A 13057-nucleotide genomic window follows, 5' to 3' on the forward strand; every position below is an offset into this window, starting at 1 on the left:
GCCGGCGCGAGCAGCCGAGCCGATGGGACGGGCGGGGGTGGGGGCTGGGTCGCGGCGGGCGCGCGGGGGCGCGCACCGGCCACGTGCACGCGCGGGGCGGGGAGGGGCGCGAGGGCGGGGTGGGGGGCGCCGTTTTCCAGGCGGTAGCGGGGGCGGCGTCGCCGCTGCCCTTTTAAGCCGCGGGGCCGCCGCCTCCCGCCGGTGGAGCCGGTTACAAAGGCAGCGGCCGCCCGCCCAGGCCGCGGCGGCCCCCTCGCCATTTTCCTGCCGCGCTCCGCCGCGGGGAGAGGCGGAGCCGCGAGAGCACGGCCCGGGCCGGCCCCGCGGGGCGGTCGCGGCCGTGACGGCGGCTCGGGGCCCGGCTCCCCTTCCGCACCCCTCCCGCCGGAGATGAGGGGAAGATGTCCGTGTCAGGGCTGAAGGCCGAGCTGAAGTTCCTGGCGTCCATCTTCGACAAGAACCACGAGCGGTTCCGCATCGTCAGCTGGAAGCTGGACGAGCTGCACTGCCAGTTCCTGGCGCCGCCGCTGCTCACGCTGCACTGCAACATCACGGTGAGGCGGCCGCGCGGCGCCGGGCGCCCCCACGCCGCGCACAAAGGCCGCCGGCTCCCGGGCCCGCGGGGCGCGGCCGAGCGCGCGGCGCTGCTCTGCGGCGCTTGGCCCCGCGCGGCCGCCGTCGCCGGTCGCCATGGCGGCTGCCGTTGGCGGCGGCTCGGCCCCGGCCGCTGGTTGGAGCCCGGACGGGGAAAACGGGAAAGAAGAAGAAAAAAAAAAAAAGGCCGTGAAGTTTGTCCCCGGAGCCTTGCGGGGTCGGGTCTCCGGCTGCCCGGCCTGTGTTTTGAGTTTGTGTGTAGAGAAGGCGGCCGCGGAGGGGCGACAGCGGAGGGCGGCGGCAGGTGGTGGGCCCGGCGGGCCTGGCCGCCAGCCCTGCCCGGGAGGACCGCGGATTGGGTAAACCTGCTCCCCGGGGGGCGTCGGCCGAGCCGGGAGCGCCCGGGCTGGACTCCCCGGGGCGGTGTCGGGTCCCCGGCATGGGCTGGGCGCTCGGAGGCCTCGGCGGGCGGCTTCCAGGGTGGGCTGGTGGGGCTGGCAGTGGCCAGGCGGCGGCTCTAGGGGAGACAGAAGCAGACAGGTACAGCTGGGCGCCTCGGGCTCCCAGCACCGGGCAGGGCAGCCCCCAGCTTGTGGGGAGAAGAGCTCTATACCACGAAGGGGGCAGCCGCTGTGTGTATGGGGGGGGGGGTGTCCGGGAAGGCCCCAGGGGCCGCTCAGGTGCACCTGGGCGAGGAGCGCTCCGGCTGGCCCTGGTGGCTCTGGGCGCGTCCCGGAACTGCCCCCTCCCTGCCCCCCCCCCCCCCCCAAGTAAAAGGACTCCAAAGCTCGGGCAAGTGTGGACAGTGTGTGCCCCCGGTGTAGGCCGTGCAAGGCTAAGTTTTCCGAACAGGGGAAGCCGGAAGTCGTCGTGCGGGTGAAGTGGGTGCTAACCCGGAGAGACTGCTCTGGCCAGGACGGCCGCGGAGCGACTCAGGTCAGCTGGACAAGCAGTGGCTGGCACTAGGAGGGCTGTGCGAGTGTGGGGTGGGGCGGTGCCGCGGTGCCAGGGGTACAGGGACGGGGCGGGGTGCCACAGCAGAGTCCTCCCACCTCGGCCGAGAACCGGGTGGGAGGCTGATGGTCCTGGAAGTCCGCCACAGGCCAAGGCACTGAGCGATGACCCGGATTCGGCAGCGGCAAGGAGTGAATTAGACACTCAGTGGAAGATGCTCTGGGGGGGGGGGGGGGCCGGGGTGGTGGTCCGGCCAGCTGGGAGCTGTCAGCATGGAGGTGCCGGTGAGTTGGGAGGGGGTTGTCATGGTGCGTGCCCAGTGTGTGCTGACCCTTCATCATGGGAGAGCGTCAGGCCCAGGAAACGGTGAAGAGAAGCTCCGAGGGGCCGGCTCCAACAAGGATGCATTTCTGGCCAATCTTAATGTCGTCTGTACCCCACTTCGGATTCTTCTGGAGCAGATTCCAGACATACCACTTCCTGTTCAAGTAATTTCAGTATTTATTTCTAAAAAAAAAAAAAAAAGACTCTTTGAAGATGAGTGACTATTTTGATAAAATCTATGTGGTTTGTTCATGTTAATACTATTTGCTTAGAATGGAAAGAGCAAGGAAAAAATGCGGTTGGATTTTAAATGCCAGGATCTGTCTGTGGGGTTTGTGATTTGTTGTTTTCTAAAAAAATTATTATTCTTAGAAAAAAGAATTTGATGTGTTTAACTTTTGCTCTTCAGGCGGCCTAGATGTTGATTAAGCTCATCTACATGTCAGGCCTTGTCTTCTCCATGCTTACCAAGAAGTGTTCCTGTGCAGTTTTCGTAATGTTTTAGCAGATACTATCACACCAGTAGCTATCTTTTTCCCAGAAGACTTATTTGTTCATTTTTTTGTTTATTTGAAAGGCAAAGTGTCAGAGAGGGACAGAGGAGGAGGGAGGGGGGAGAGAGAGGAGCTGGTGGGGAAGAGAGCTTCCATCCATTGGTTTGCTCCTCAAATGGCTACAACGGCTGAGTGTGGGCCAGACCAAAGCCAGGAGCCAGGTGCTTCATCCAGGCCCTTGCCAGGCACATTAGCAGGAAAGTGGGTTGGAAGCCGAGCAGTGCAGACTGCACTGGCGCCCTGATGTGGGACGTGGGCATCCCAGGTGGCAGCTTAGTCCACAGTGCCTGCCCTAGTGGTTTCTTTCTGCATACACGTACCTGTGTGGGCCTTTTTCTTTCAGGCTTCTGTATGATCTGGTTTTCCCGTTTGAAACATGCCCGTGACACCCACCCCTTACCGTGCCTGGGTCTGTCTGGCCAGGTCTGATCGTCCCTCAGGGCTCTTCTGGGTCCTACTCAGTTCATGCTGATACTTCCCCTCCCTCCCTTTAGGCCTTATGGTTTCTGCTGTGATGATGTTTTTTTATGCTTTTTATGGTAGCAAGGGAGAATATTCATAATTATTATGCTTTATGCTTTTCATTTTCCCACTCAGTAAATATTCGTTTGACTATACAGTCACCATCTTGCTATATTGTTTGAATAAAAGACTACCATGGATATCACATAAATATTTAAAAGGTAACTGAGGGCTTGATAGGAAAACTGGAACTTTACTTCATATGAAAGGCAAAGTCAGGAGTCAAAGCAAAATATAGTAGATATGTATTCCCTAAGCCAAGAGAATTGAGCAGATTTTTCCTGTTCATAAATTTGTTTTGATCTTAAATATGAAAGGAAAGAGTGCTGTTTTCCAACCTCAAGGAGTCTTTTTTTTATTATTATTTTCCGTGAACTCATGCTGTAAGAGATCATGCAAACTTAAGTATTGTTTTTCCGTTTTCAGACACGAACGGACCTCTTTGCAGTCCTCGCTAGCAGGCAGTTGTTGTGATCACACCTAAAATCGGAGGAGCTTGTTCTAATAACTGTGCAACCTGTGGGAGCTAGAATATGGCCTTTTTTAAAGACCTTCTGAAATATTTGACATAATTTGGCAACTCCATTACTTTTTTTATGGATGGAATAGGAAAAAAAAGTTTTCCCAGGAAGTGAATTAGCTGGTAAACAGATGACACTTTGTTCTTTCCATTATTTGTATGGCATATATCGTTACTCTTTTTGCATAAGAGACTGTGAAACATACTACTTTTGGTGGAACTTTTTTTTATTTGACAGGCAGAGTTAGACAATGAGAGAGAGAAAGGTCTTCCTTCCGTTGGTTCACCCCCTAAATGGCCACTACGGCTGGCGCTGCGCCTATCCGAAGCCAGGAGCCAGGTGCTTCTCCTGGTCTCCCATGCGGGTGCAGGGCCCAAGCACTTGGGCCATCACATCCTCCACTGCCCTCCCGGGCCACAGCAGAGAGCTGGACTGGAAGAGGAGCAGCCAGGACTAGAACCCTGCGCCCATATGGGATGCCGGCGCCGCAGGGGGAGATTAACCTATTGCGCCACGGTGCCAGCCCCTGGTGGAATTTTTTGTTATTGTTGAGCTAATTAAATTTCTATTCATCAATGCCAAGAAACCCCTTCTCCCAACGGCAGGCTACTAAATTAGAAAATGTTAGAGCTCTGAGTCTAGAAGGGAGAGAGGCTCAGTCTTTATTTAGTAGTTAGGAATGTTAAGCAGATAATTATTTGTTACTGTGTTTCTCTATAAATAATACATTTGCCCTGCAAGAGAGCGTATATAGGAAAGGTTTTAGGTAGTGATGCTGCTCTCTGCACAGATACAAAGGCGATGGTGTCATTTGTGACTTAGTAACACCTCGTTTTAAAAATGCTTTTATCACAGCCTTTCGTGTGAATTAAGGCAGTGCCGTCAGCATCTTCAATTTTGTTTTTCTTCTTCATACTGATAAAAAGTAGTCCAGCCAGAGTTACACAGGAGAAGTAATGACCACATCTTGACTAAGGCGCCTGAGGCCTTTTCTTTGATTTGCTCTCCTGGGACTGAGTCCTTGCCAATCTGAACTTGTGAAGATGCTCTTGGAAATGTCAGAACTGTCAAGTTAAGCTTCTGAGTGGCATTTTCAGCCTGGGGGAGTCATTGTTCTCATTTATCGGACTGGCTTATATTATCGGGTTAAATTCCTGGGGGCTCTCTCTTCTTCCCCATCCTTATTTTATGTACTTCCTTGAAAAACAGGTGTATGAAGAGGAGACTTAGGTTTCTTATGGATGGCATGTGTCCCTTAGTAACTTGATTTTATTCCCTCCTTGGTTAATCTGCTTAGATTTGGAAAAAGGCAATATTAGGCAAAGGCCAGCTGGCTAAGGGGTGGGGCGTTGAATTGAAATAGCACATGTGAAGCATTACTGGAGACCCGGAGTGATAAAACAGGGTCCCTTTTCCAGGACTGTGTTCTGAGAACTCTCTAAAAGGTGATTCTGAAAGACGGTGCCCACTCAGAACGAAGGAAGCCATCAGTGGGTTTCCCCAGCTCGAGTGGTTAAATCTTCACCATGGTTTTGTCTGCTTCATGTCGCTTAGAGGGATGTTCTGATAGATAGTTGTAGTTGCTACCTGTATTTGAATATTTAAGCTTTTTTTTTTTTTTTTTTTTTTTTAGATTACAGGGGGTATGCATGCATTTCTCTTTTACCAAATATTAGTGTTTTCACTCTGCTTGTGTGGGCTCTGGCTTAACTGTTTAGTTGCTTACTTGTAAAGTGATGAATAGGGAAAAAAGTAAATATACCTATAAATTTTTTTTGTATCTTGTCAGGACACTTAGAATTTTATCAAAGTAGTATATAGTAATTCTGTCAGTTTATTTCATTCCCTACGCCAATATATACATAATAATATATATATATATGTACGTATACATATATACATGTGTATGTATATATACATAATATATATGTATATATTGGAGTATACATATATAAATACATTTTATAATAGCCCTATGAGAAAGTAATGTGTACCGTAACTGGTTTCTAGAAGAATTACAATGGCTGTGTGTGAACCTTCAACACGAAGTAGATGTATCAGTTTTCAAAAAGCATACATTTGGAAAGTAGCAAAAGCTGAGCCAGAATGCAGGCAGTTTCGTTGGCTCGTGCTTGAGATAGAACCACACCTTGATCTCTTGGTAGATTTATGTGAAAAATAGATACAAAAAGTAATTTTTTTTTTTTTAAATTTTTGACAGGCAGAGTGGACAGTGAGAGAGAGAGACAGAGAGAAAGGTCTTCCTTTGCCGTTGGTTCACCCTCCAATGGCTGCTGCGGCTGGTGCACTGCACTGATCCGAAGCCAGGAGCCAGGTGCTTCCTCCTGGTCTCCCATGCAGGTGCAGGGCCCAAGCACTTGGGCCATCCTCCACTGCCTTTCCGGGCCATAGCAGAGAGCTGGCCTGGAAGAGGGGCAACCGGGACAGAATCCAGTGCCCCGACCGGGACTAGAACCCAGTGTGCCGGTGCCGCAAGGCAGAGGATTAGCCTAGTGAGCCACGGCACCGGCCCCAAAAAGTAATTTTCGAACAGACAGACTTGTTAACCAATGACAGACAGTTAGCCTGTTAACCTTGAGATGTGTTGCCCCAGATGAGGACAGTTTTATGATAGTAATGGTAGTGATGATGAACTTGATTGACATTTTTCAGCGCATGGTAACCTTTATGGTAGTAGCACAGACAGCTTCACCCTACAAGGGTTAAAAGCACTATGCAGCTAATGTGGAATGGAGAATAACTAGATACTAGGTAATTATCCTTTATTTGCCTTTAAAGTTTTTGTAGCTGCAGTGAAAAAGACCTGTGTCAGAAGCACGTAGGGACCCTATGTAAGGAAGACTGCCTGAATTTATAATGAGATTTTGGAACACCGTCCATTGCTGCAAAACTGGTATCACAGGTCATTTTAAAGGGGAAGAGTAAGAAAAGCAGCTTTTCAAGATAGATGCAAAACTTAGTTTAACCTTGTAGAAATTACAAAGCTTGAAATATGAGAGACTGAAAATATTAGTACACAGGTTTAAATATTGGCCATCATCTTAGGTGCCTTTCAGTATTACTAAATAAACTTTGAACATGATGTAGTTTATGCCGAAGGTTACGTTTCCAGGGAATGGGTGGTGGTGGTAGGTCAACAAGATGTTTTTTTTTTTTCCCTTTTCAAAGATTTATTATTTATTTGAAAGCCAGAATGACAGGGGACTGGGAGAGCAGGAGGAGAATCATTATCCACTCATTCACTCCACAAATGCTCTCAATAGCTGGTCCTGGGCCAGGCCGGAAACAGGAGCTAGGAATTCCATCTGGGTTCCTCACGTGAGTTTCAGGAATCCTGGTACTTGGGACACCATCTGCTTCATCCAGGGTGCATTTAGTAGCAAGCTGGACTGGCCATCCAGCTCTCTGCTGTGGCCTGGGAAAGCAGTAAAAGATGGCCCAAGTCCTTGGGCCCTGCACCCGTGTGGGAGACCCAGAAGAAGCTCCTGGCTTCGGATCAGTGCAGCCCTGGCCATTGCAGCCATCTAGGGAGCGAATCCGCAAATGGGAGACTTCTCTCTGTCTCTGCCTCTCTGTAACTCTGCCTTTCAAATAAATAAATAAATCTTTTCTAAAAAAAGGATACTTAGAAATCAGATAAGTAAAACTGCCAAAAAACCATCTATACTTTAGTCATACAGAAACATTACTATCGGATTTTTGGTGTGTATTTTTCTGGTCATTTGGTCATCTTTTTTTCTCCTATGCTTATATATACTCCCCCTCCCTTTAAAAAAAAAGTTATGTAATCTGCTTTGTCATTCAGTATTGTAGATCTGGTCATAATGTATTCCTCTGAAGTGTTTCCTGTAATGTGGCTATATCTTTTCTCAGTCACATCTCCTGGTACTGGATATCTAGGTGGTTTTTCTTCTTCTTCTTCTTCTTCTTCTTCTTCTTCTTCTTCTTCTTCTTCTTCTTCTTCTTCTTTTTTTGCCAGGCAGAGTTAGAGAGAGAGAGAGACAGAGTTATAGACAGTGAGAGACAGAGACAAAGGTCTTCCTGCCATTGGTTCACCCCCCAAAGCCAATCAGGAGCCAGGTGCCCCCTCCTGGTCTCCCGTGCGGGTGCAGGGCCCAAGGACTTGGGCCATCCTCCACTGCCCTCCTGGGGCACAACAGGGAGCTGGACTGGAAGAGGAGCAACTGGGACAGAATCCGGCGCCCCGACCGGGACTAGAACCCAGAGTGCTGGTGCCGCAGGTGGAGGATTAGCCTAGTGAGCTGCGGCGCTGGCCTTTTTCTTCTATTTTAAATAATGCTTTGAACATCATTAGATCTAAATCCTTGTGCATATAGGTAATATCCTTTGAAATTAATTTTCCTAGAAATTTTTAAACAAATTGTTTTGTACTGTATAGAAACATTTTGGGTACCAGTTTTTTGTTTTTTTTTTTAATTTATCAGATGGGTAAAAATGTTACCAAGTGTGCAGTGAAATGGGTAATCTCAGCCTTTGAAGAAAACACAGTTGCCCATAACCTTGTAGGAAGCAGTTTGGTGCTGTTTTCGCTGTTTTGGCAGCATGAATGCTGGCCAGAATTGTCCATGTGGCAACAGGTCTCCCAGGGAGTGCTCTAGGCTCAGGGGAGACGCACCTTTTCCTGGCTTAGCCTGCCTGACACTGATCTCTGGGAGGGGGTTGATCTGGTAAGAATCCTTCGGTCAGATTTTGTGTCATGGGAGAGAGGTAGCTAAAGTAGCCCCAGTGGAACCATCTGGGTTAATAGAGAATAGTGTGGCCGGCACCGCGGCTCAATAGGCTAATCCTCTGCCTGCAGTGCCAGCACACCGGGTTCTAGTCCCAGTCGGGGTGCTGGATTCTGTCCTGGTTGCTCCTCTTCCAGTCCAGCTCTCTGCTGTGGCCCGGGAAGGCAGTGGAGGATGGCCCAAGTGCTTGGGCCCTGCACCCGCATGGGAGACCAGGAGAGCACCTGGCTTTGGATCAACGCGGCGCGCCGGCCATAGGGGCCATTGGAGGGTGAACCAACGGCAAAGGAAGACCTTTCTCTCTGTCTCTCTCTCACTATCCATTCTGCCTGTCAAAAAAGAAAAAAAAAAAAAAAAGTGGAGGAAGGTTTCGTCTAAGGAAATAATTGAAGGGAGAAGGGTGGGAAGAGAGGTTTTAGTATTAGGATTCTTTCACACTCTTGTTTCTATAGGTTCTATCTATTGATATGTATCATTGTGAATTAAAGCAACTATTTAGAACATTGATTGACCTCATTGTGTTATAAGTGCTTTATGGAAAAAAATCATTTTTTTAAAGGTTTATTTGAAAGGCAAAGTAACAGAGAAGAGAGGGTAGATAGATTTTCCGTCTGCTAGATCACTCTTCAAATGTCAGCAACAATCTGGGCTGGGTCAGGCCAAAGTCAGGAATCGGGAACAGTCCATGTCTCCTACATGGTTAACAGGGACCTAAGGACTTGAGCCGTCATCTGCTGCCTCCCAGGGTGCACGTTAGCTAGAGTCGGAAGCTGAGCTGGGACTTAAACCTGTGTGTATCCCAAGTGTGATGTGTCAACCACTGTGCTTAACACCTGCCCTAGAAAATCATATTTCCTTTTTTTTTTTTTTTTTTTTTTTTTTGAAGATTTTTTTCCTTGAAAGGTAGCACGATAGAGGAAGAGATGGAGAGAAAGAAAGAGCTCTACCATCTGCTGGTTTACTCCTTTTTTTTTTTTTTTTTAAGATTTATTTTATTTGTTTGAAAGAGTTACAGAGAGAAGTAGAGACAGAGAGAGGTCATCCATCTGCTGGTTCACTCCCCAGATGGCCACAACAGCTGGAGCTGTGCTGATCCGAAGCTAGGAGCCAGGAACTTCCTGGTCTCCCACACAGGTACAGGGGCCCAAGCACTTGGGCCATCTTCTACTGCTTTCCCAGGCCATAGCAGAGAGCTGGATCGAAAGAGCAGCCAGGACTAGAACTGGTGCCTATATGGGATGCTGGCACTTCAGGCCAGGTCTTTAACCCACTGTGCCATAGTGCCAGCCCCTGGTTTACTCCTTCAGTGGCCACAATGACAGGGGTCTGGACAGGTGAAGATGGGAGCGAGGAATTCTATCCAGGTCTCTCTGTAGGTAGCAGGAGTGCAAGTGCTTGAAACATCTGCTGCTGCTTTCCCAGGCACTTTAGCAGGTTACCTGATCAGAAATGGAGCAGCTGAGATTCAAGTCGGCACTCTGATGTGGGATGCTAGTGTCAAAGGCCGTGGCTGAACCTGCTGTGCCGCAATGCTGGCTTCAAAACTCATATTTTCTAATGGAAGAAGTTTCAGACTAGTAGTGCGATCTTATATTTTTTATAAATTTCTGTGTTTGTGTTATCATTTGTATCTGTGTTCAATTTGTTGCATGATAGACTATTTTGGTTGAATAATGTGAACAGATTCCAGCCTAATACAGATGTGTGGCTGCTCCTCTTCTGATCCAGCTCTCTGCTGGACCCTGTACCCACATGGGAGACCCAGAAGAAGCTCCTGGCTCCTAGCTTCAGATCGGCTCAGCTCTGGCCATTGTAGACATTTGGGGAGTCAATCAGTGGATGGAAGACCTCTCTCCCTCCCTCCCTGTCTGTAACTCTACCTCTCAAATATATAAATCTTAAAAAAAAAAAACCAAAAAAACCCAAAAAACAACACTCACACATGAGAAGATAGTATGTTTAATTGGCTTAAACACTTGCTTCAGTGGTTCTCATATAGGGCCCTTAGACCCCTAGGCTGAAACTATTTCTATAAGAATACTGATTTAAGTTGTCTTTTTCAGTGTATGGACGTTTGCACCAGTGATGCAAATACCACAGTGAGTAAAACTGCTGGTATCTCAGCACAAAGAAAAGGCACCGATACCCATCTACAAGTAGTCATGGTGTTGTTTTTTTTTCTTTACCACCAGGCACAAGAGGCATTTAAAAGGAAATAGAAGGAAAAAAATATCAGTTTCGCTTACAAGTGTCCATGATGAAGCAGTAAAAATAGTTTTGTTAAACCTTGATCCTTGACTGTAGTATTTTTTTAATACTGCCAAGTGACAAAGCAGAAGCATTAGTGTGACTGAGTCACAAGGTGAGCTCGTCACTTTACTGGAACACCATTTTCACTTCAAAGGGTGGCTGGCAATGGTTATTCCAACTTGGGTTTCTGGCAGATTTTTTTTCTCAAAAATAAATAAAGTATCATTTCAAGGAAAACAAGACAGTATCCACTCCCAATTAAAATGCAAGGTTGGGGGCAAAACATCAGAATTTTAGAATCATGTCCACCACCATGAGCTTAACAGTGTTCCAAGAGGCTTCTGATGAGCATGAAATTGTGTTCGTGAATGTGCTTTGATGCTACACAATGAAGTGTACTGACAGATAGAAGATCTCAAGGAACCAGTATTGTCCACTGCATAGAAGAGTAAAAGATCCATTCAAAGTTTGACAGAATATTAAGAAATAGTATTCACTACCTACAGAGAGACCTGGATAGAATTCCTCGCTCCCATCTTCACCTGTCCAGGCCCCCGCTATTGTGGCCATTGAAGGAGTAAACCAGGGGCTGGCACTTTGGCACAGTGGGTTAAATTATCTAACATGGCTAGATACCTCATACCTCATATCTGACATGGCTAGATATCTAACATACCTCAAATATGCTTTTTAAAAATCTCATACATGTGGGACTGGCATTCTGGCACAGTTAGGTCTGCAGTGCTAGCACTCCATGTGAACACTGGTTCATGTCCTGGCTGCTGCTCTTCCTATCCAGCTCTCTGCTGTGGCCTGGGGAAGCAGTGGAAGATGCCCCAAGTTCTTGGGGCCCTGAACCCGCGTGGGAGACCCGGAAGAAGCTCCTGACTGCTGGCTTTGAATTGGTGCAGCTCCAGTTGTTGTGGCCACCTGGGGATTGAACCAGCAGATGCTAGAACTCTGTCCCTGTCTCTACCTCCCTCTGTAACTCTGTCGTTTAAATAAATAAATTTTGTTTTTAAATACAAAGCTAAAACAGTAAAAATGGTCTAAATGGTGTGTTCACCAGCTGTGTGGAAGAATTGAAAGAAAATGCAACACCGAATACGTACTTTTAAGGACAGAATTATTTTTTAAAAAATATATGTATTTAAAAGGCAGAGTGATTTTGGGAGAGGGGACAGAGAGACACATTTAGATATTCCTTCTGTTGGTTCATTCTCCAAATAGTAGCAACAGCCAGATCTGGGCCAGGCTGAAGCCAGGAGCTGGGAACTCCGTCTGGGTCTCCCACGTGGGTGACTTGGGCCCAGGTAATTTTGCTATCATTTGCTGCCTTCCCAGGCACATTAGCAGGGAGCTGTATTAGAAGTGGAGCGGCGGGACTCAAATCAGCACTCGGGTATGGATGCCAGTGTGGTGAGCAGTGGCTTAATCTGCTGCATTACAATGCTGGCCCCAGATGAGATTACTTCTGAAGAGGTGCCTTTTAGCCTGTCAAGAGATTGGGACACAGTAAGAAAGGAAAGAGAATATAAACATAAACCATTACTGAACAGGAATATATATTTTTTAAAGATTATTTATTTGAAAGGGTTACACAGAGAAGCAGAGGCAGAGAAAGAGGTCTTCCATCTGCTGTTTCACTCCCCAGTTGGCCGCAGCAGTACCAATCCGGAACCAGGAGCTTCTTCCGGGTCTCCCATGTAGGTGCAGGGGCCCTAGGGCTTGGGCCATCTTCTACTGCTTTCCCAGGTCAGGACAGAGAGCTGAATTGGAAGTGGAGCGATGAGGACTCAAACCGGCGGCCACATGGGATGCTGGCACTGCAGGCGGCGGTTTTACCCACTACGCCACAGCACCCGGCCCTTTGAACAGGAATATTAATACCATTCATAATGTCTGTCTTCAAAACAATTTTTTCCCTTAAAAGGAAATCTGGTAAAACGCTTTGAAAATACTGAGTTTCTATGGCTTCAGCTATATAATATAATTGAAATTATAGTTCTCAAAGCAGTGTCTCTCTAAAACTGTCTGCAAAGTTGTTTTCTTTGACTTGAACCTAGTTGTTCAGCAGCTAAAATCTAGTAAGGGCTTTCCTCCAATTTCTTTCTTTCTTTCTTTCTTTTTTTTTTTTAATATTTTATTCATTTGAAAGAGTTAGAGAGGTAGAGACAGAGTTTTTCCATCTGCTGGTTCACTCTCCAAATGTCTGGCTGAGGTGATCGGGAGCCAGGAGCTTCCTCCAGGTCTCCCATGTGGGTGCATTCGTGGGGAGCTGGATCGGAAGTGGAACAGCCAGGACTCAAATTGGCTCCCATATGGGATGCTGGCACTGCAGGCTGGACTTTTTTAACTCACTGTTAAAAAAGAGGCCACAGCGCTGGCCTCTCCTCTTATTTCTAATAGAAATAAATGAGTTTATTTTAGTTTTAAAAAAAATGTTTTTGAAAGAGTTACAGAGACAGATCTTTCATTTGCTGGTTCACTTCCATCTGCTGGTTCATTTCCCATATGGCCACAATGGCCAGTACTGGGCCAGGCAAAGCCAGGAGCTTCGGGTCTCCCA

The 13057-nt window shown here is 47.7% G+C and overlaps 1 protein-coding gene across 12 annotated transcripts in view; it reads left to right on the forward strand.

The window, feature by feature from the left end:
• Positions 1-320: 320 nt before the first annotated feature.
• Positions 321-13057, forward strand: part of UBE2Q2 (ubiquitin conjugating enzyme E2 Q2) — a 68945-nt gene continuing 56208 nt past the window's right edge. For 2 of the 12 annotated variants that reach the window (XM_062206380.1, XM_062206383.1), the window contains exon 1: positions 1349-2036. In XM_062206380.1, the coding sequence (XP_062062364.1) occupies positions 1821-2036 (216 nt within the window). In that variant the 5' untranslated portion in view covers positions 1349-1820. Of the gene's footprint in view, positions 555-1345; positions 2037-13057 lie in introns of those variants that run through there. The other 10 variants (XR_009867330.1, XR_009867329.1, XM_062206387.1 and 7 more) reach the window with 9 other exon arrangements.

Source organism: Lepus europaeus, chromosome 11 (genome assembly GCF_033115175.1).
Source record: "Lepus europaeus isolate LE1 chromosome 11, mLepTim1.pri, whole genome shotgun sequence".
NCBI classification, from domain to species: Eukaryota; Metazoa; Chordata; class Mammalia; order Lagomorpha; family Leporidae; genus Lepus; species Lepus europaeus.